General features: G+C 44.6%; 1 protein-coding gene across 1 annotated transcript in view; it reads right to left on the bottom strand.

Moving 5' to 3' along the window:
* The window catches only part of CFAP43 (cilia and flagella associated protein 43), a 505,375-nt gene that overhangs the window by 203,641 nt on the left and 277,218 nt on the right, over positions 1-24,516 (bottom strand). Inside the window, exons 20-22 of the mRNA XM_069239443.1 lie at positions 16,325-16,450; positions 9,602-9,706; positions 2,819-2,935 (exon numbers count right to left, since the gene is read on the bottom strand). Coding sequence (XP_069095544.1) covers positions 2,819-2,935; positions 9,602-9,706; positions 16,325-16,450 — 348 coding nt within the window. The remainder of the gene's footprint in view (positions 1-2,818; positions 2,936-9,601; positions 9,707-16,324; positions 16,451-24,516) is intronic.

Below are 24,516 nucleotides of genomic sequence, written 5' to 3'. Positions count from 1 at the left end.
ATGAGAAATGGCCGGTTTATCCAGTGCCAGGGTTAATTGTGCATGTGGTGGGGGCAGGTTCTCTTATGCTCGCTTTCTTCAGGTATCTCATCCGTCTCCTCTCCGATACCAAGCATCTTTTTCACTTTGGCTAAGGATCTCATTACTTTCTTCTTCTCTTGCCAGACAAAGTGAGACAGAATGGGTGACCCCAATTGGCAAGATATTTTAAAAAGTCCTTCAATTGTTGGGTGACCGGTCTGAAGTCCCTTTGCACTTTAAGGGTGCTGGAAACCAAGTTGCAAAGAATCTTGTGGTATCAAGAAATGGAGATTACACTTTCCCACTACAACAGCCATTACCTCCTTCTTCTTGTGAAAGAAATTCACTTGAGAGAGGAGGTCAGTGGGAGCGTCACCTCTTGAGCAGGCAACCTTTTTCCTGTGTTAGCAGGGGACATTAATTTGGTGCTATTGAGAGCACCAAGAAGAACAGCTCATAAATGCATCCATTTATTTTTGTTCGTCCAGGCCACTCATCAGTGCCATAATTCAGGTAGTATTCCTTCAGGGTAGGTTCTGAATATCCTCAAGTTTCAAGTGGTCCATGAATGGTGCCCTACTTTTGTTGTTCCACAGAGCAGTCATCCACCGTTTCTTCCACATAGTCTACTTTTGCACACTTCAACATGGTTCCGCATATCTTTGAGTGTTTTTGAGAAGTCCCTACTTTGTTATTAATGTCTGCCAAGAAATGCAACATATTTTCTTTAGTTATGGCTATATTCTCTTGCTGATTGCTCTACTTACTCTGTAAGACACTTTATCTCTCCTGACTTGTTTCTGGGTAAGCAAGTCTTTTAATCAGGGAACCTCATTTTGTTACAGGAACCCACCTTCTCCAGGACCTATCGGGGACTGGAGCTTTATTTTGTTTCCCCAGAGTTCTGTGCCCCTCAATAGCCAATGTGCCCCATCGGATGATTCATCAATCACAAGTGGCCTTGCGTTCTGCCAGCTCTTTCAAGGGCTGCATCCTCTCACACCGTACAGTTGTCCTACCACTGATGCTTCGCTTTCTAACTTATTCTACTTCTAGATTATTTTTGTAGCTCTTTCTATACACTTCATGTGTATATGCAATACCCTGTGGATTACTTTCTTCTCACGCAGCTCAAGGTATCCCTCAGTGAAACATTTTTTCTTGGGCTAACCACCACCCACTGCAGCATGATAGGGCCACACCTTTGGTATTCAGGGGCTTTTAAACCTACCTCCATTCCTCAGGCATTAAAGGACTGGTCAGGGATTGAACTGCCTCATGGGACAGCTGCGTCTCAAAACAAAGTGTTTAACTTCCACTGACTCTTCTGAGTTCAGGTCCCATGTTTGAGTTAGCGCTGGCCAGTAGGTCTGCCACCACTGTGCTGCTAGGAGCACCAGCATCCCCAATGACTTCCGGCTTTGCTGCACAATGGCGTCTTCAAGCCCTATCCTTTAATTCCTTCAGCTGGTGGAAGGTGTTTATGAGGGTGGTGGTGGCCACCTTTTGTCTCAGTAAGTGCAGCTCAGTCCTGCAAGTGAGTACACTGCTTTGTGGTATCATCTTATAATCCTTTCGGCTATCTCCCAGGAGTATCCAGAACTTTCTATTGGGGGTCCAGCTGAAACGATTCATTTGAGTGCCAGTATTCTGTGGGGAAGGTGCACTATTTGTATCTTAGACAAAGATACCTAAAATGTGAAAAGTTATACAACATTCAGATTATTGTTTATAAGAAAGTCTCTTTCTATAGTTGAGCAGACAAGGCCACTAACCTGGCAGAGTTCTTCAAAATAACAGATGAACTGCAGACCACTGTGGATTAAATGTCTATTATTTCTTCAATCAAACTCTGCAAAGATTTTTCAAACTTCTCCATAGTTAATTTCTAAAATATGAACTAGTACTGTACCAGAGATTTTGCCCACCACTGACCTTTTGTGACACAAGCAATTTCATTTAACCTTATGCAGCCATCGTTGCTCAGCTCACCCTTGTTTCTGAGAAGCAGCTTCGGGAAAACATAAGTGATAACTGTCCATTAAGGTCAAACATCTATACACTTGGGATAAAATTGGCCTAGTGTCTTTGAAATAAGCATATAATGAACTTCTGTATAGTGGCTGCTATATTTCATGACAAACACCTAATTAATAATCAATGGTTCTAGCGAGGTGTACTTCAGGGGTTATTTCTTTCACTGCTTTTACTTAATATCTATATGGGCCCAACAGTTAATCTTCTCCAGATTGCTGAGGCTAAATTCTATATTTATTTGAATGACATCCAACTGATGATGTTGCTGGTTCTCCCATCTGAGCAGGCCATACTAAAGGCACCTCCACTGACTATTTCTATTGTTCACACGTTAGTGGATGCCCATCAACTTTAAAAAAGCTCAATCACTCAATGACTGAGCTCCTTATGAGCCCTTACTAGAAGCTCCCCATTGGTTTAAAAAATGGACGCCCTCCTACATATATAGCCTGAGTTCTAAATCTATGCATCCATGTGGATTCTAGTATGATACTAAATACTTAAGTCACAAAGGTATCCAGATCATGCTTCATTCAACTATGCACGAATGAGGCCTAAATTGTATATATCGATTGTTACAGGTTAGGCCACAAACCAGTTTAGGCAATGAAATTAACATGAGCCAATGACATACTAAACTGGGAAAACAGAGGAAGTTAATTAATGTATCTCCATAGCAAAGCATAATGGCAGTGGGAAAGGAGACATTTCTAATCATACATAATATTTTTTGTCATTTTTCTTGTTATTGGTAGCATACTTGGCGATCAGCTGCTTCAATCCTCTTCAGGTTCAGAACCCTCTGAATGTCTTCTAACTCCTTTGTAGATCTTTCCTTCAGGGGATAATTTTTCACCTCATGACTGGAGCTGAAGGCCTTCAGACAACAAAAATGAACAAACAAGTGTATTTTAAAAATCATTCCATTTATCAAACATAAGGTGTGCTAGTCAGTTCTCGAAAACATTGAAAGGCTATAGACCCAATTAACAAAGAAAAGTTATAAAACTACACCCACATACCTACTCCTCCTACACATGCGTGTAGGTTTATGAATTTTGGCAATTTAAAAAATTACCCAGTAGTGTGCTTGGAAAAGCGTGACAGCTGCATATTTCTAGGTGTAGGCAATACCCCAGTGTGGAATTGTATGGACAGTACAATGCCACATTAGGGAAAGGCAGCGACAGGAACTGCATGTTTAAAAAAATTAAAAATAAAAAAATCGCTCTTTTTTCCTCCGCAGAAAAAGGATTTTCTCTCATGAAGAACTTCCTTCTCCTGTACTCCAATGAAGCTTGGGGTTCCTCTTCTGCCCTGGAAAGGGATGTAATTCAGCACTTGACTGGTGTAACTCCCTTAGTACTATTTCTGAAGTTTTATAAAGCACTTGTGTGTCACCAAACTGGTCACTTCCTAGCACTTTGAGAATGAGAAGAGGGGAAGAGCACGTTAGGAAAGAAAGTTTAAAATGTATCACTTGATGAATGATGAAAGTGTTTCATGTCTCACTATATCTGATGCTTCCCCCATTGTCAAGCAGGACACAGTGGTGTAACGAAACTTAATGGGGGGCCCCCTGCAAAGTACCAGTGGGCGGGGGCAGGCCTGGCCCTCCCCTCTGGACCCAGTCAGGAGCTGCCTCTGTGCACAGTGTACTGTGCTGAGCGGACCCCCTGGAGTTTGCCCCCCCCCACCCCACTGCTTACATTTTGGGTTATGCAGATACTAGTGGTGGCTGCCACTGAACGGGGGTGACAGGTTGGGACAGGTACCAACGGGATGGAGGGCTGTGAGGGTAAAAAATAACAATTAAAAAAAAAAACACTTACCTTCGAGGGGGAGACTCGTTCTTCTCCCCTCCATCCTCTTCCTGTTCCCAGATGCACACAGGCTCCCAGCCAATCACAACGATGCTGTCACCAGCATGACAGCAGTGCTGTAAGTGGTCTGAACGGCCTGCTTCATTGCTTAGACTGAAAGTAGGAGCCTGTGCATATTCTCCACTCGGCTGTTCATACAGCTGGGTAGAGAACATGAAAAGTGCACGTCTGTTTCGACTGCCCAATACAGCCAGCCAAACAGACATGTGCACATTGTGGTGCATATCCCTCCTCTGGCCCCCTCCCTCCAGCCCAGCCCCGCCCCACCCCTTACAACAAGGAAACATAAAATGATAATAATGTAGCATACATTATTATCATTTTAGTTTTCCTTTTTTGAAAATTCAGCAGGGCCACGCTCCTCCACCTTAGCCAAGGAGCCGCCCCTGGCAGATAATATGCTTTAGGTAGTCAATTTTTCTGAGCACAGTAGCCACGAATGCCCATTCTAAGCGACTTCCGTGTTAAACTGATCACAAAATCGCCATGGGAACTGCACATTCCAGGGCGATGGGATTCCTCATTATAACTATTAGTAGCTTTACAGCAGTTGTCAGTGATTACATCCAAGTCATACACAACTGCTGTTAAAAGCTGTGCATTATTTTTGGATGAGTGAAACTGGTGTCACACTGTTCCATTATTATCCACAAGAGTTGGTCAATAAACAGTGCCATAACGTGCTGGAAGAAAATATTTTTACAAGTTAACTTTTAAAACATAGTGCAACCCAACACAAATAAATACAATAAGAATCTTCATTTCACTTGTTTGGCACTTTTGGACATAATAACTAAAAGAATATATCTCCGAAATTGGATTAATGGTCAAGGGGATAAAACCCTACCTAAGCAGAAACCACAATCCTTGTGAGGGTGAAGTCACAAGCAAACCCTAAATTAACCTGTGCTCACTCCTCTGGTAGCTTGGCACAAAGCAGTGAAGCTTACCTTCGAGGCAATGTGTAAAGTATTAATGCAGCACTTCAAATAGTATCAAAGTGATAACACAATATAAGAAAAATCCCACACCAATTTAGAAAAATAGAATACATTTTATTAAATAAATCTAGACCAGAAAGGCAAAACTCCACCCAGTAAAAAAGGAGATATACAATTTAAAAGATTTAACGCACAGAGCACTAACTATCTGGTTGTGCCGGACCTGGACAAAGTCACAAGCTCAGGCTGACCATCATGGAGTGTGGGCCAGCTACAAGAACCCAGTTAGGCCCACTGAACACTGTAACTTAATCCTGGTTGCGTAGAGATGTGGAGTCCTGTGTTGAGGATGCGTCATGCAGCACAGACTACTGTGTCATTACGAGTCTGGCGGTCTCGTGGTGGCGTTCGGACCGCCGCCCAAGTGGCAGTCCGAATGCCACCTTGTGACCAGGGCAGCCGTGCTGTGGTCAAACCACCAGCACTACCAGGATTAGTTGTCCCGGCGAGCTGGCAGTCGTGGCAGTCTTCAAGCAGCGCTGCCCCAGGAATTACGACTTCATTCTCTGCCAGCGATTTCATGGTGGTAACACCGCCATGAAAAGGGTGGCAGAGAACAGGCACAGGGGGTGACAGTGGGGCCCCTGCACTGCCCGGGAGATTGCACAGCCTTGCACTCAGGCTAACTGCAGACCTAATAAATACACTGGCTGGAGAACATTGAACCAGTGTACCTTAAACGTTCATTGCATTTGACTTGCTGATGACCATGTGGAGATGAGCGCACTTGGGACCTCGGATGGTCACAGGCTGCAGCCACTCCAGCGTCATGGGGAAGTCAGATCAGGTCAAACTCTCTTTCAAGAACTAGAAGAAGGCTGGACACGCAAGCACACAAGCAGAGGAGATGGACCTGGAGCAGTCTCAAGAGAGTGAGGCCCAGTCGTCCACAAAAAAAGCCATGTTTATGGATCTCAAGCAAAGCCTGGCAGGCATAGATGCCAAACTAGACCCCCTCATGGACAGCCTGGACCGCTTGAAGGACAGGGTAAATGACCATGACACCCGTTTAGAACAGGTGGAATCCCGATTTGGAGGATAGCCGAGGCAGTGAGGTGAACACCTTTTCCAGATGGAGCGGGTGCTGGAGCTGATTCACAACAGGAACAAAGACCTGGAAGCCCACTCATGCAGAAACAACATCCGTATCCTGAGAGTGCCAGAGTCAACAGACATGGGCCACATGGAGGACTACGCAGAGACTATGCTGACTGCGCTCTTCCCGGACGAGTTCTCCTAGGTTTTAGTGGTGAAACAGGCTCATAGATCGCTGGGCCAGAGGCTGCCTCCTGGCGCCCCGGCCCACCCTATCATAGCACGGCTACTGAACTATAGAGAAAGAGACACTGTATTACATCTTGCCCGCAAACCCATTACATATATAACAATAATACACTCAGCATCTTCACAGATTACACCCCAGGTGTAGAGGTTGCACACAGAACGTTTATGTCGGTTAAGCGCACCTTGAACCAAACAGATGCAAAATACTCTCTAATATACACAGCGAAGCTCAGAATCCAGCATAACGGTAAACTACACTTTTTCACAGACCCGAAGCAGGCTGCTAAATTCGTAAAAACACTCCCTAAGAAATTGGCCCAGGCCTGAGCACCTGAAAACGGAGAAGGGGGGACCACCTCAGTGAATGACTAATTTACAATGTGTCTGTAGACTCAGTATTGTAATGATTTCAATGTGACGCTCAATCCTGTCATAGACAGTTATTATGTTAAAATGTAAATGATTGAATTGTTAACATAAGTCACACACAGCAAGCTGTCGCTAAATAGAGCAATACGTCATGCACCTGCCATGTAAAACGTTATTCCCGCAGAAGGTGATATAGTATATTTAACTTATGGTGATGTGTATGATATGAACCATTAAAAAACAGGTCTTATATTGAAGATGTCATTAGCCAGAATCTTTTTTGCTGTAATTTCAACCACAAACTTCAAAGTCAATAAAACAGATTCAAACAAGGATTTACATGGCATACAAAAATGCAATCTTATGATATTGAAGTCCAGGAACATGCAATGTAAAAATGTGTAAGAAGCATGTGATATTGAAAAAGACTACTAACGGATATGAAATAATTTCAGAGACACATTGAGGCTTACTGTTCTAAAAACAGGTTGCCTTTTGCTGACACTATGTATCAATAAGTTGGTTTGTAAAATTCAGAATCAGAGTTGTTTGTATTCCAACATACCTTCCTCATGAATATTAATGAGGTAGGTTGCAATTTGTAGGTGACTCCAGTTGAGGTCATCACAAGGATGGTGGCTGGAAAGGACATGCAGGCACCCATGTATGTAAAGGCAGCCACTTTTCCTTAAAGGAAATAGGGCTGTGTTTAATTAAAAAATAAAAAAAGTTTACAAAGTGGAACAGGTCCCATGGTGACCCTTTCGCTTTCCACTTGGGAATTGTTTACCAATTCAACTCAGGAGTTAGTAATTTTTCAATGCTTTCAGGCTGAATTAAAGTTGCAAAACATTGATACATTTGATTCTGATCGCCATTAGGAAGAGAGGCCTACAACACTACTCTCCCAAATTGTGAATCCCTATCAATTTGCAATTCCGTTTTAGGAGTTGGTGATTGTTTACCAACCTTTAATATGGGGTTCGTACATAGCAAAAACCTATTCTGCAGTTGTAAATGCTTCTTTTTTGTGAATCACAGAATTTGTGACCAAAAATATGTTGGTACATCAGGCTCCTACACTGGTAGGTCTACAAAATATTTGTTGCCAGATCTGTTATTTATCAAGTACTAAAGATATCCCATTTTAAAGGAACACAGATATGGGAGCGGACTGTTAGAAAGGGACAGAACAAAAATGTCATAACATATCTAGAAACAAAGCAACGCTCCTTCCTACAGAAATACATTTAACATTCTGGAGTCTACCATTACTCATACAGCATAAACAGGAATTATTGGTATATTTCCTTTAATGTGAAGATAACAAGTGGAGGGGACTGACAGTTTTAAATCCTGATAAGCAATGCATACAATCAAGGTAAATGTCACCACTGAAAGAAGCTAATGCAAAGGGACCTATAATATTTTGGAATAAATTGGGTCTCAAAAATGATACATTTTCTGAATGTAAGAAAGTGCTTGTATCAGTACATCGCCCAACATGGAATAAATCTCAATTACTTTTAAACCAATTTTTTGAACACCTGCGGCACTAGTACAGAAGGGTTGCACTTTTCTTGTTTGCGCCACGGTGCACCTTTAAATAGGTGCACCGTGCACAAATAGTGAAAGTACGTCCCATTATAAAGAATGCACTCCCCCCAGGGGTGCCGCAAACTCATGCTGCCTTTGGGAGCAGAGCATTTAAGTGAAATACAGAGTGGCAACTTGCCTGCACTTTCAAGAGGGGATAGAGAACCTCAAGCAGGCAGAAGCAATGAGTGATTGCACCTGTCTGCAAGGGTTGTCTGGGAAGGAAGGTCCATAGGTCCCTCCTTACCCTCGTCGAGAGGGCTGCATTGAGAGGGTGCACTAACAGTGTGCCACCTTTTTGTGGCATACTTTCAGTGCGCCTCGTGCCAGCTTCATTGCTTTTGCGCCCGCATCCATAAAACGGTGTGGACACAGAGGTAAAGAGATTCCTTCATTTGCATGGGACCACGCCCCCATGCAAATGATAGTATGCCATCTTGGAATAGTGCTGGTAGTAACATGTGCGCCAGCGCTATCTGTATTACAGAAGAGGCCGCCCAAGATTCTGCCGTTCCTTCTGTAATTCCAATGTGCCCTTCAAAGCTGCTAGAAGAAACCTCTGCACCGAAATTGTGAAATTCTCCACTTCCCTGCGCCACAGCAACCCCAACTGCTGTAAGCAGGTAACCACAAGACTCAGAATGTGCAAACGAGAGAAATGAGAGGAAGCCAGCTACAAGAACTAAGACTTTTTCCATGGAAAAGCAAACTGAACTGTTAGCATACATATGCCTTGAGGGTGATGGACTAGCTGCACCTGTACCTACTCAGTGCTATGTACTTGATTAGACTCCACAGATAAATGCTACGGAACTCTGTTAGTGGACATGGGCACAGAAGGGTGTAGCACCTTAATTTGGTCGGGAATTTAATACTGAATTACGTTCCCTAAACTGTGCTGGGTAGTACTGAGTAATGCTGAGTGATTACTTTTGCTTGCTCAAAGCAACACAACTGGGCAGGACCACCAACATTATAGTGTCTGTTGGATTGGTTCTTGCCCTAGATACTTCATCCCTGAGCAGTCTGTGATTGTCTGCACTCGCTAACCTGAGAGTCAAGTGTGTAAAGGGTTGTACCTGGGCCCGTTTGGAGAGCTATAGTAGGACGGACCCCAAGAAACTAGTGGCCAAATACCTCACTCACTACGGTTGAAGCCCAGTCTTTCCTGTTAGTGCTGTGGCCCTCTAAACAGGGTCTAACATCTAAGCACAATTAACAAATTAAGTAAATTAGCACCAAGTACGAAAATGGGAGACTTTAAAAGAAAATACAGGATGTTTTGTGGTACCTTATACCAACACATGGTATACTGATTTCAAACACTGGGTAAGATTAATTTCTTATTACATTTGTTTTTACAAAGCTGATGGATTTAGATACATCGATGTCATAACCATTGATTCTTACCACAACTGACTTTCCTTTCACTGCCATGGAGTCCCAGCATTCTTTTTTGATGATGTCTCGCAAATAACGTTTAGCAAGATTGTCCAATTCAATCTCCTTTCTCACCTTTAAAAGTCAGACAAAAAGCTAATTAAAAATATTTTTGGGAAATAGAATAATCTTCTGTTTTTTCAAGAATGTCATTTTTTATTTAGCCTTCATAAGTTCAGGACATTTTGGATTTCCTACTTTTACCGTATCTGAGGAACTGGTACTGCTACATGGATTTTGAAATGTTATAGCTAGATAAGATTGTTAACCAATTTAGCATGCCCAAACCTTGTTTTTGTACTCTCTTACACATAACTTCAGTACCGTGTCCATAGACTGGGCTGTCCCACCACGTTTTAGGTGCATAATACATGAGTTTGCCTGTGGTTGTATTAAATCTTAGTTGAGATCTCTTTCACTGCTGCAAGTATGTGAACCGCTCGCCCAGTTTTTACTGTCCATTAGGCAACGCGTCAATGGCAGAGCTTAGAATCTTCTTCAAAAGACAAAGAGACATACCTTTGCTTCTGGCATACTGCAGTGTCACTAATAAAAGATCTCAATTTGTTGGCTCTTCAACCGTTAAACATGGAATATTACTCTCTCTCCGCAGAGAACTTTCACTAGTAATTTACAAAGTATATTCTGCCACTACAAAGTCATTTCGAATCTCTGATTTAAAAGTACATGAACTAATACTGGGACTGAAAAACACAAATAGTGTACGAAGCACAACGTTGTCCTTTGTAACATGGCAAAGTCTGGGAAGGGTGGTTGTGATATAGAGATGAGACCGTCTGAGAAAGTGCCACAGTTGCAACCAGCAACTGTCCATTGGGGCGATGATTACATTTTCATTGAATCACATAAGCCTAGCTCGTATAGATAGAAAACCAATACTATGAGTTACTTACTATGATCCTACGTATTTGGTGGAGTGGTGACCATTCAAATACTAGCTGAAATGTACTTACTAAGTTAATATGTGAAAAACAATAAAACGAAGTTAAAACACAAACAAAAAAGTTAACAATATAATTTAAAAAATACTTTGTGACAAAGCTGGAAATCATTACTTTCTTATTTCCTAACCAAGTTCTCTAACATAGGACCCAAACTGTACCAACTCTTCAAAGTGAGTCTAAGTTTTGGGAGAGTTTTCAAGCAATCCTTCAAAGCATGTTTCAGGATGTACACTGGTAATACTCATGTCAGTTACACTCATGTGCTTTGAAAGCCTGGTCTTGGCTACACCCCCAGCCGTGACACCTCACGTAGAACACATACAATGATGGCCGTAATATGTCTATCCGCTGCCAGGTGGTTTTAAGCCCTTGCGTTTCTGTTGCCTTTGCAAACAATGATAACTTTGTGAGTACACTGTAGCTTTCGTCCCAGGTCTGAGTCACTATCACACCGTCTGGTTTTGCGGAGCTTTCAATCCCCCCCCCCCGGAGGCTGCTTATCTCAATGCCAACTAAATACTTAAACTTTGCCCTAGGAGCGCGCGATGTTTATAGGTTCAAAAACACTGTGATAAACAGATTTCGACTGCAGGGCCAAGGTATGCTCTGGGTGAGGCTTTCAATTTTTCTGTAAAATAATAAGCTACAGTGTAACTTTGAGGCTAATTGCAGTGTCCTGTTTCACAACTGTCTGTGGACGTTCATATTTTTGTGTAGTTTAGGTGTGTTGTTAGCATTGTGGAGATTCTTTGACTACTAGGACAAATGTGCCCACTTGTCTTAAGTGCTCTTGGTAGTCGCTCTTTTTGTACAAGATGTGCCACCTCAGTGTTTCCCATCACTTGGGAGTACGTTACAGTAACGTTATTCAGGGACTAAAGCACACTCAGTGAAAGCAGTGAAGTGTAGGTTCCCCAGAAGAGTCCAATAAACAGTGCACAACACTATTATATGCTAATAGAATATATACAACTCTGCTCTACGCCACTATACTCTGTGCCACTTCACTCTACTATAAAACAAACAATCTATGTACCAATATACTTACAGAACTCAAATCTACAATTCACCACTGCATTTCTATACTCAACTTCAACACTTCACACTCTGCTACTTTACTGTATTATGCACCACTCAATACTAGATGCAATTTAACTACTACCCACTCTACTGTATACAACTGCACTCTATACCACTACACTATAAGCCCCTCCACACCACACTTCACTCTATGCCTCCACACACTATACTACTCTACACCAAAGCACTCTATGCTACTCCACTCAAAACCACTAAACTTGACGACACTTCACTCTACACCATTTTACTCAAAACAAATGCACTCCACCCTACAATACCAACGCCAACTACTTTGCAGCACTACACTTTACATCAACATACACTACAACATTCTTCTATATGCCACTGCAACCTACAACACTATACACCTTTGCACTCTACATCACTTCACTCTACACAACTTCACTATATTCTAAAACAGTCCACTATACACCACTGCACTCTATGCCATTACGAAACATAAAACTCTATGCCACTGCACCATATGCAATGTCACTCTACGCCATTGCAGACTACGCTATGCCACTTCAGTCTAAAACTGCTCTCTCTATACCAATACACTCAACACAACTTTGTTCAAAATGTATATACCCTAAGCCACTACACCTACACCAACTACTTTGCCCACTGCACTTTACAACACTATAAAAAAAACTACATTCTACTACCTACACTTTAGCGATCTATTCTGTATAACTACACTCAATACCGTTACATTCTATATATTATTGCACTCAATAACTCTCAACTCTATTGCACACTATGCCACTACACACCATGCCACATTTGACTCTGTACCACTCCACAACACCATAGTCCACTCTACCACACCCCATTCTACACCATATATATATATATATATATATTTTGCACCATTATACTCTATACCACAATCAATCAATCAATCAATCAATCAAACACTTGTAAATCGTGTTACTCACCCGCCTGGGTCTCAGGGTGCTGAAAGGGGGGGGGGGAGGGAAGGACTGGTACTGCTCAAATAACCAGGTCTTGAGGCATTTCCTGAAGGTCAGGAGGTCCTGGGTCTGTCGTAGGTGGGCGGGGATCTACCACAGGCTGTAGTTTGATGGATGTGAGGGACGGTGGCGAGGGCAAGGTTGGCGGAGAGGAGTTGGCGGGTGGGAGTGTGGAAGGTGAGTCGCTCGTTGAGGTAGGCAAGGCCCGTGTTATGAAGAGCTTTGTGGGCGTGGATGAGGAGTTTGAAGGTGATCCTCTTGGTGACGGGAAGCCAGTGAAGGTCACTGAGGTGGGCTGAGATGCGGTCGGGGCATGGGATGTTAAGGATGAGGCATGCCGAGGCGTTCTGTATATGTTGTAGTTTCTTCTGGAGCTTGGCTGTGGTTCCTGCGTGGAGCGCGTTGCCATAGTCCAGTCTGCTGCTGACGAGGGCGTGGGTGACCATCCTCCTTGTTTCGGTGGGGATCCATCTGAAGATCTTGCGAAGCATGCAGAGGGTGTTGAAGCAGGAAGATGAGACAGTGTTGACTTGCTGGGTCATGGTGAGTGATAAGTCTGGGATGAAACCTAGGTTGCGTGCGTGGGTGGTGGATGTTGGTGCGGTTCCTAGGGTGGCGGCCACCAGGAGTCGTCCCATCCGGAGCGGTTGGAGCCGAGGATGAGGATATCTGTCTTGTCCGAGTTAAGTTGGAGGCGTCTTTTCTCCATCCAGTTGGCGATGGCATGCAGTCCGTCATGGAGGTTGGTTTTGGCGGTGGCGGGGTCCTTGGTGAGTGAGAGGATCAGCTGGGTGTCGTCAGCGTAGGAGACGATGTTGAGGTTGTGGGATCGGACGATGTGGCGAGCAGTGCCATGTAGATGTTGAAAAGAGTTGGGCTGAGAGAAGACCCTTGTGGAACACCGCAGATGGTTTTGGTGGCTCCCGACAGGAAGGGAGGAAGGTGGACTCTCTGAGTTCTGCCGGAGAGGAAGGATGTGATCCAGTCCAGAGCCTTTTGGTGGATCCCGATGTGGTAGAGGAGAGTGCAGAGGGTGTGGTGGCAGACAGTGTCAAAAGCAGCAGAGAGGTCCAGGAGGATGAGGGCTGTGGTTTTGCCTTTGTTGAGCATGGTCCTGATGTCGTTGGTTGCGGTGATGAGGGCTGTCTTGGTGCTGTGGTTCGTACGGAATCCGGATTGGGAGATGTCCGGCGTGTTGTTGTCCTCCAGGAATTGGGTCAGTTGGCAGTTGACGATCTTCTCGATGACCTTCGCCGGGAAGGGGAGGAGGGAGATGGGTCGGTAATTCTTGAGGTCTTCGGGGTCCGCTTTGGGTTTCTTCAGCAGGGCGTTGACTTCGGCGTGCTTCCAGATTTCCGGGAAGGTGGCAGTCTCGAAGGAGCTATTGATGATCATAAGCAGTTGGGAGGCGATGATGGGGCTTGCTTTGTTGAAGACATGGTGGGGGCAGGTGTCAGAGGGAGATCTGGAGTGGATGGGGCTCATGGTTTTGATAGTGTCCTCGTCCTCGATGTGGTTCCAGGAGAGCAAGAGGTTGGTGTGGCTGGGAGCGTCAGGGTTGCTGGTGGCCGTGGTGGTAGTGGGGGGCAAGGAGTTGAAGCTGTTGTAGATTTCCATGATCTTGCAATGGAAAAAGGTGGCGAGGGAGTCACGGAGGTCTTGCGATGGAGTGGGGGTCGATGGAGCATGACCTGGGGTTGGTGAGTTCTTTGACGATGCTGAAGAGCTTTTTGCTGTTGTGGGCGTTGTTGTCGATGCGATCTTTGTAGAAGGATCTTTTGGTGGTTCGGATGAGCTGGTGGTGCTTGCGGATGGCTGTCTTGAGGGCAGCGTGGTTGCTCTCTGTTGGTTCATGGCACCACTTCTCGATTTTCCGGCACTCCCACTTGGAGGCCTGAAGGTCGGCGGTGAACCTGAAGGCTTGGTGCTGGTGCAGTTGTTGGAGGATTTCCTGAGCGGAGCAAGGGTGTTGGCGCAGTCGTCTAGCCAATGTCTGAGGTTGAGGGCGGCTGTGTTGGGGTCGGTGGTGCTGGGTGGCATCGCTCGGGCAAGGGTGGAGATCAGCTGGTCTTCCGAGATCTTGTTCCAGCTGCGGCGGGGGATCTGTTGTGGGCAGTGGTGAGTGGTGGGTTTCTGGAAGGTGAAGTGGACGCAGTGGTGGTCGGTCCAGTGGAGTTCGGTGGTATGGTTGAAGGTGACATGGCTGCTGGAGGAGAAGACGGGGTCGAGGGTGTGGCCGGCGTAGTGGGTGGGCGTCATGACCAGTTGTTTGAGACCGAGGTTGGCGAGGTTGTTGATCAGAGCGGTGGAGTTGCTGTCGTTGGCGTTCTCGAGGTGAAAATTCAAGTCGCCGTGGAGAATGTAGTCTGTAGAGGCAAGGGCCTTGGTGCTAATTATGTAGGCGAGGGAGTCACTGAACTGTGGTTGGGGGCATGGGGGCCTGTAGACAAGGGTTCCTCTGAGGGTGCTGTTAGCATTGATGTGAATCTGGAAGTGTAGATGTTCGGCAGCATCGAGGGTGTCATTGGTGTTAGTTGAGATTCTGATGGTGTTCTTGTGGATTATGGCGATTCCTCCTCCCGGTCTGTTGGTGCGGTCTCTGTGGGTGATCTTATAGCTTTCAGGGATGGCTATGGCAATGTCTGGTTCCGAAGAGGGATTCATCCAGGTTTCGGTGAGAAAGGCGACGTCTGGGGACGATGAGGTGAGTAGGTCCCAGAGTTCGACGGCGTACTTGTGGACGGAGCAGGTGTTGAGGAGGAAGAAGCTGAGGTGGTTGTGTGTGGTTCTGGCGTGGTGCTTGGTGGCTTAGTGGCAGGTGAAGCTGCAGGTCTGACAGGAGAAGGGTCCATGGGTGTGCCTCGGAGTGGCTTGGACGCAGGCGGTTGAGCGGCCTGAGTTGAGGGCATGGAGTTCATTGGCACTGTAGCGGCGCGTGGGGAGTGCGCGGGCCAGGGGGTCTGGTGCTGGGCGTGATCCAGGCATGGATGGGCGCAGACGGGCTTGCCTCTGCTGCGCCCGCTGCGCGTGGCCGCCATTAAGAAGGGGAGGTAGGAGGGAGGAGCAGATGGGAGGCGGGGGCGAATGGGGGCGCGAGTGAGCAGGGCCGCAGGGGTGAGAAGGAACAGCTAGGAAAAGTAAAAAATGGGCAGAAGAGCAAAAAAGAAAGCGGCGAGTAAATGGCACTAAACAAAGACAGATACAAAAACAAACACACAATACTTACGGAAACCCACTAGACACCAGGGATGAGGTGCAGGCGGGTGGTGGAGGGCCTCAAACTCGTGGCAGCAGCAAGGGCGGGGTGAAGGGCACGGGCACAGTCTGGTGGAGCTGCGCGCCATGTGGAGCGAGCTCTGACCTTAATAACAGGTCAGCACTCTATGCTACTCTACCTTACCTTGACTCTCGGTCCAATGTTTTTCAGCAGTCTCAAGTCTTGTGGAAAGTCGTGAGCTTCCGCATGGTAAACTACATAATGACATTTGGACCATGCTTTTATCAAGATGTGTGGAATTATTGTTAAATTCTTAATATACAGAAACAGAAAAAATAGATGATATACTTTTAAGATCTAGACTTTGAATGTGTTGAATGTGGCATTATGTAGTGTGGTGGAGGGGAGGTACAGCAACAATCAATTCAGTATTATAACTGCAGTCAACACATACCCTGGCTACTTCTTGCTGGCTCTCTGCTTGCAGTCTTTCTTGCTCTTCTAGGTCCATATTGAACTCCTGCTGGTCCAGTTTCTCAGTGTCAGGCAGGGATTCATTTTCTCGCATCATTGACTGAATCTTTGCAAATACAGAAGGTGAGGCAGTGATTAGCTTTCAGAAAGCAATAACATTTTTTTTATCTATTCCTTACATACCTTTGCAGTGACATCTGTCACCTCAACCACCTGGCCTACGGGTACTGCGTGTCCCTACCTTGTCCCTCCATATGTTTTTATACTTATTTTCAGGGCAGGGAACTTAGTTCCCACGTCCTAAAATGGCTGCAATCTCACCTTTGTTGATGTGGTAGCAACCAATCTGATCTCCTCTAGATCTGTCAGCTATGCGGATCCTCAGTGGTGTGAAATATTTCTATATTTTGAACTTAATTTCTCTAAAATGACTGAATGGAATTACACCAAATCACAAAAAGCACACTTTCGGGTCCAAGATCTAGCTTTCTGCCAAATGTGGAGTAATTCTGCTTAGACTGTAGCTGTGTCTAATTTTCATTTTTTGGGAAAAATGAATGGGGAAAATACGTTTTGGGACCTACTTTTTTCTCAGCCCCAGCTTGACGGATCACTTCAAAACTTTCCAGGAAGGAGCTGAAGGGCATGAGAGTGTTTTTTGGAAAGCTTCATGATGATTCCTCAAACTGCGTCAAAGTTATAAGCAAACCAAAAAATGATTTTCCTATAGAAATGTGGTCCTAACTGCACAGTGATAAAAACTACAGAAAGCAATTGTGAACCAGGGCCATTGCTTTTATTTTTCACAGCAAATCAGTGAGAATAACCTATTTGTTTCACACTATACATCTATAAATTGCCTTTTAATGGTGCACTTTATTGGCAAATAGTGCTTTTTGAAGCACATTGAAGTCCAGTAACTTCGATATAATTAATATAGAAGCCCTTTTTGACTGGACAAAGCACAGTTTCTCAACACAACTTCAAGGTGCAGTCCCACGCTTTTGTTGATATAGTGCATGGCAGTTCTATTGTTGGCCACTAACAGAAACTGCTTTCTTTCAAAGAAAAGCCAGAAAAAAACTAATTGCTGTGAGGTGCAAAAAAATAAGTGGAGTTGTGTTTCACTTTTACACAAAGTCATGGACATATTGACAACCTAAAATTCAAAAGACAAACTGTTGTAACTGTCATAGGAAATATAATCTAAAGAAGGATTTAAACTATTGTGAGACGTTCAACACTGTCTGGATATTTTTGTAACAAATGTGCAAATATGAGAAACAGCCAGTGCACAGAAATGTAACTGAGAAAGGGTTTAAAGAAGTTGTTACAACATATATACATATAAAAGGAAAAACAGTAAGTGAAGCTCATTCAATTTAAATATTTAAAAATGTGGTAGATACTGGTAACAAATAGTTTAGTGAGTTGACCATGACCTGCAGGTAAACGTTTGACTCATGAGCCAAACTAGCATTTCATTCTTCTCATTTTTATAAATTAAGTGCCATAGATTGTATTATTCTAACAACTGGGGTTCATAGCAGTTAGAAACAGCAAATTACAAACAGGTATTAATATATAAACCAACTTGCATTCTACATTATGACACGCAGTGTGAGAATTTAAGGTAACAACACTTGAACATGATTTACATACACAATAATGGAAGGTTCATTTTTAGAACATGATTTTAATTCTGAATGTATTTTTAAGGAAAGGAATTCATAAATAGATGATGACCATCACACTGTTACAATGGGTTTTCTGAATACATAAAAAAAAAAGAAAAAGTGATTGGTGAAATTAGGCAAAGTCTTATCATTTGTAGTACCTAGCAATAAAACTGAATGCACATGATAATATTTTGAAAAAGGCTGTGGTTGGGCCTAAATAGCGTAATATGGGTTATTTTAGGAGGCTTTGCTGCTACGATGGTCACTTTACAGTGAAACTTGGAAGAACAATCTAATTGCCAAGAACAGTGATGGAATATCAATCTCAAATGGAAACTATTTAGTACAAGGTGTGTTTCAATAGTATATCATAATAGGGCTGCACTTCATGTGCTGAATCTAGTCTGAACCTACAAAGGAGTTTGCACATGGCAAGTACAGAACAATTATTCAGTACACACTACTGTTCTCTTGAAGGGAGTCCCTTTGTAAACTGCCTTGAACAGACACATTGCCTCGCTGTATTTCTCCTATTACCCCAATTTTCTAGGTAATAGGTACTCCATACCTTCACATGATTTAAAAGGTTAATTTTTAGCATTTATGTTTGAATAATGAATTTAACAATATAGCTTCAAAGGTAAGGATAACTTGTGCCCTGCCATGCACAGTTTTCTCCTTCATAATTTTACTGCAAATGTTACAGTGATATTATCAATTATGTCATAGAAGTTGTCATCAGTGACGTAATATCTGGGGTAATTGAGCAGTGCATGGCAAGAGCGTGAGGTATAGTTGCCTGAGGGCTTGAGTTATTTTAGATAACCATAACTATAACTGCTGAATTTCTATGGTTTTATGTGAGTAATGGTTTTCTGTGAGTAACATGTTAACCTAACTATAACATCCCTCTAACCTTTGTTTTTTTGAGTGAATTTCTATATGTTTTTAAATTCTATTTCCTAGCTATAACGTCTGTGTAACCTTTTTTTTCAGTGAATTTCTACGTTTTTTGTTGTTGTTTTTTTTTAAGATTAAGTAATATTTAATTACTTTAGTCCAATCACAGCCGCACATGGTTTTGGCTGTGCTCAATATGGATTGGCCACAGGGCCTGCAGCCAACCCCCTATAAGCACCCAACCCTGCGCTACGCATGGCCTTTGGCCATGTGCGCACCAAGATCTAGCTTCCTTCCAAATTGAGTGTACTTCCGTTCAGCGGTTCGGGCTGTAGTCGTGTCTAGAGACCCTAGGGGAAATGCATGGGGAAAACAAATTTTGGGACCCCTCCTTTTTCTCACTCCCCCCTTGACAAATCACCTCAAAACTATCAAGACAGAAGCTTACGTAGTGACATCTAACGTTTCGTAACCAAAGAACTACAATATCAGAGGTTGTTTGAGAAAAACGTGTAACACCCCCCCCTTTCTTGTTGCTCAGAGCAGCCTGTCAGATACCCTATTTCAGAGGTGTAACAAAACTTGGGGGGGGCTCCTGCAAAGTATATGGAGAGGCCCCTACCCCACCCAGTCAGGAGCTTTCAGGTCAGGAGTCTCCTGTTGGTGCACAGTGTACAATGCCGAGGGGCCCCCGCTCCCCACGGGCTATTGTTACGCCAGTGCCCTATTTTATTCATTTTTAACAAATGACAGAGTTTGTACTATGATATTGTCTTTATATTTCACTTACAGGTTTGTGGAGGTCAGAGCTGCATGGACCTTTGTCAGCAACACCGATATTTGTATACAGGTTTTTGTACTGCAACACTATGTGTTAGTGCTTGCTGTGTGCTCCAATATCCCCCACCTCCTTTCCCACATTTTGGATAGCTGCATGGCAACATAATTTTATGTTCCCTATACAGAAATAACGACCATCTTGCCTTCGAGCTGCGCACTTTCATTCCTGTACGCCTCTATCTGGCCCCCACTCCTCGCCTCTGATGTGGCTTGACCACTTTCTTAAAGCCTTAGGTGCATCCCAGTCCTGAAGAATAAAAATCTCTCAAGTTGGCACGGCTAGAGGTAATTAGTAGGCCCATCCTCGCAAGGCGGTTTGATGGGTGTCATTTATTTTTATTCACATGTTAACGCAGTGTGCTTTGGCGGTTGCTCACCCTGTGAGTGAGGTTTGGGTCTAAGAATAATTAATTAGGTTTCTTGAATCATGGAGTAGCTATATCACTGAGCTTAGTCACACTTAATAGAAGGTGCTCGCCCTCCATTTCACACCTGTAGGTGGACATTTGTGAATTCCCATAGTATATAAAGGGAGAAGCAGGGCCAGCTTTAGGTCTGGTGGCACCTAGTGCACAGTGATTTTTGCACCCCCCCATGACCTCATTCTCCACGAATTCCCTCACTACCATTCTCCAACAGTGCGCCTCATCTCTCCATAGCCCCCTCTATGACATTGTTTTCGTTTTTTATTGTGGTACTCATAGTTCACTCACACTCAGTGTGATCTGCATGGTAAACTTTCTTTTCAGCAGGCATATTAACCTCCACGCTACCTTATGAGTCAAAACTACCACTAGACAAAATTCTGATCCCTCACCAGTAGGAACATTAAACACCAGAGTTATCCTGACATTTCTGTTGTTGCCTGAAAACTGCTGGAAGCACAAGAAAATTCACATGCTTCTAAACCAATAGTTACTTTTAAACACAGCAATGTTCACCAAAGTTAGTGCCAGGTGCAGCTGCACTGGTTGTACCGCCCTAAAGCTGGCCCTGGGAAGAAGTGACACAGACTTTAATTGAAACTGCCAAAGCTTTTCCTTTAAGGGATTGTCTCACAAGGTTATCCAGCGGCGCCATCTATTGACCTCGTTGCTGACAGTGCTGGAATATGTACTTGGAAGGTATAGTGAATCAGGCCAAAGATATGCGCAGAAATCAATTTCTACCTCTTTGGACTGACTCAACAGCATAAACGTTTTTTTCTTTGCAGCAAATGCCTGTTCATACAACTCTTCTGGCCTTTGTGCTTAAGCCTCCTTCTATATGTCATGAGGCTCTTGTCAAAAACTTAAAAAAAGGCTGTTTAAGGCAGACACCACAGATAATCTAAATGCAGCCTATTTGTATTCTCTGCCAAAGGGTTTTCAAGGAGTTGGAGACAAGATATACTCTGATGATGCCTTGTCATATAAAGATTGGCAAAAATATGTTGAGACTGATGCCTTTGATGAGGATTTAGACTGTTCTTGGCAGCTTCTACCTGTTAGAGCTGTCAGTCTTAGAGTGGTCTTCCTCCCCAACGTTTTTGCCTTCTGTAAGGAAATGGCTCCCTGTTGCAGTTACCACCCACTTTTTACCTGATAATGATGCTGACTTGACAGAAGTGTGCTGGGACCCTCCTAACCAGGCCCCAGCACCAGTGTTCTTTCACCTAAAATGTACCATTGTTTCCCCAATTGGAACACCCCTGGCACACAGATAAGTCCCTTGTAAACGGTACCAGTGGTACCAAGGGCCCTGTGACCAGGGAAGGTCCCTAAGGGCTGCAGCATATGTTGTGCCACACTAAGGGACCCCCACACCTAACACATGCACACTGCCATTGCAGATTGTGTGTTGGTGGGGAGAAAAAGGCAAAGTCGACATGGCATCCCCCTCAGGATGCCATACACACAAAATGCTGCCTGTGGCATAGGGAAGTCACCTGTCTAGGAGGCCTTACAGACCTAAGGCAGGGTGCACTATACCACGGGTGAGGGCATAGCTGCATGAGCAAAATGCCAGTACAGTGTCTAAGTCTATTCTTAGACATTGTAAGTACAGTGTGGCCATATTAAGTATATGGTCTGGGAGTTTGTCAAAAACGAACTCCACAGCTCCATCATGGCTACATTGAATACTGGGAAGTTTGGTATCAATCAAACTTCTCAGAATAATAAACCCACACTGATGCCAGTGTTGGATTTATTAAAAAATGCACACAGAGGGCATCTTAGAGATGCCCCCTGTATTTTACCCAAACCTTCAGTGCAGGACTGACTGGTCTGTGCCAGCCTGCTGCTGAGAGACGAGTTTCTGACCCCCTGGGGTGAGAGCCTTTGTGCTCTCTGAGGACAGAAACAAAAGCCTGCTCTGGGTGGAGGTGCTTAACACCTCCCCCCTGCAGGAACTGCAACACCTAGCAGTGAGCCCCAAAGGCTCAGGCTTCGTGTTACAGTGCCCCAGGGCACTCCAGCTAGTGGAGATGCCTGACCCCTGGACACAGCCCCCACTTTTGGCGGAAAGTCCAGGAGAGATAATGAGAAAAACAAGGAGGAGTCACCCACTAGTCAGGACAGCCCCTAAGGTGCCCTGAGCTGAGGTGACCCCTGCCTTTAGAAATCCTCCATCTTGGTTTTGGAGGATTCCCCCAATAGGAATAGGGATGTGCCCCCCTCCCCTCAGGGAGGAGGCACAAAGAGGGTGTAGCCACCCTCAAGGACAGTAGCCATTGGCTACTGCCCTCCCAGACCTAAACACCCCCCTAAATTCAGTATTTAGGGGCTCCCCAGATACCAGGAAATCAGATTCCTGCAACCTGAAGAAAGAAGGACTGCTGACCTACAAGCCTGCAGAGAAGGAGGAAGACGACAACTGATTTGGCCCCAGCCCTACCGGCCTGTCTCTAACTTCGAAAACCTGCTCCAGCGACGCATCCGACAGGGACCAGCGACCTCTGAGTCTCAGAGGACTGCCCTTGACTACAGTACCAAGAAACTCCCGTGAACAGTGGCCCTGTTCAAAACCAGCTACTTCTTTGCAACAAAGAAGCAACTTTCAAAGACTGCACGTTTCCCGCCGGAAGCGTGAGACTTCACACTCTGCACCCGACGCCCCCGGCTCGACCTGCAGAAAACAAACACCTCAGGGAGGACTCCCCGGCGAATGCGAGCCCGTGAGTAACCAGTGACGACCCCCTGAGCCCCCACAGCGACACCTGCAGAGAGAATCCAGAGGCTCCTTCTGACCGCGACTGCCTGTAACAAGGGACCCGACGCCTGGAACCAACACTGCACCCGCAGCCCCCAGAACCTGAAGGAACCGAACTTTAGTGCAAGCGCGACCCTCAGGCAACCCTCTGCCTAGCCCAGGTGGTGGCTGCCCCAAGGAGCCCCCCCTGTGTCTGCCTGCACCGCTGAAGTGACACCTGGGTCCCTCCATTGTGTTCAATCTAAAACCCGACGCCTGCTTTGCTCACTGCACCCAGCCGGCCCTGTGCCGCTGAGGGTGTACTTTGTGTGCCTTCTCGTGTCCCCCCCAGTGCTCTACAAAACCCCCCTGGTCTGCCCCCCGAGGACGCAAGTACTTACCTGCTGGCAGACTGGAACCGGAGCACCCCTGTTCCCCATAGGCGCCTATGTGTTTTGGGCACCTCTTTGACCTCTGCACCTGACCGGCTCTGAGCTGCTAGTGTGGTAACTTTGGGGTTGCCTTGAACCCCCAACGGTGGGCTGCCTATGCACCAAACGTGAGACTTGTAAGTGTTTTACTTACCTTCAAAACTAACCTTTACTTACCTCCGCCAAGAACTGTTGATTTTTGCAGTGTCCACTTTGAAAATAGCTTATTGCCATTTTTACAAAGACTGTACATGATATTGTTTTCATTCAAGGTTCCTAAAGTATCTAAGTGAAGTACCTTACATTTAAAGCATTAACTGTAAATCTTGAACCTGTGGTTCTCAAAATAATCTAAGAAAATATATTTTTCAATATAAAAACCTATTGGCCTGGAGTAAGTCTTTGAGTGTGTGTTCCTCATTTATTGCCTGTGTGTGTACAAATGCTTAACACTACCCTCTAATAAGCCTACTGTTCGACCACACTACCACAAAATAGAGCATTAGAATTATCTACTTTTGCCACTATCTTACCTCTAAGGGGAACCCTTGGACTCTGTGCACACTATTTCTTACTTTGAAATGGTATATACAGAGCCAACTTCCTACATTGGTGGATCTGCAGTGGAGTCTAAGACTTTGCATTTGCTGCACTACTCAGCCAATACCTGATCACACAACTAAATTCAAAAAATTGCCATTAGAAACGGATTTTTGCAATTTTAGCTATTTTTATACATTTTTAAAAGTCTTGCTAAGGCCTTGTGTAAGTCCCTGTTAGCATATCTTTTAGAGTTTAAAAGGTTGTAAAAGTTTGGATTTAAGTTCTAGAAGTAGTTTTTAGATTCTTAAAAAGTAATCCCAACTTTTAGAGTGATAATGTCTAGAACAGATGAGATGGTGGAGGAACTCAACCTCACCCCTTACCTGCATCTAAGGATGTCAGAGTTAAGGACTCTCTGTAAGCTAAAAAAGATAGAAAATTGGGTCCAACCCTACGAAAGTAAAGCTACAGGAGCTTTTGGAAGAGTTCAAAAGGGACCACCCCTCTGAGGATAATCCTTCAGATGGGGAAGTTAGTGAACAGGAGGATTAATTCCCCCCTCCTGTCCTAAATAGGGAAGACAGGGTCCCTCAAACCCTGACTCCTCA

Source organism: Pleurodeles waltl, chromosome 6 (genome assembly GCF_031143425.1).
Source record: "Pleurodeles waltl isolate 20211129_DDA chromosome 6, aPleWal1.hap1.20221129, whole genome shotgun sequence".
Lineage (NCBI taxonomy): Eukaryota > Metazoa > Chordata > Amphibia > Caudata > Salamandridae > Pleurodeles > Pleurodeles waltl.
This window is presented reverse-complemented; position numbering and strand designations above follow the sequence as displayed.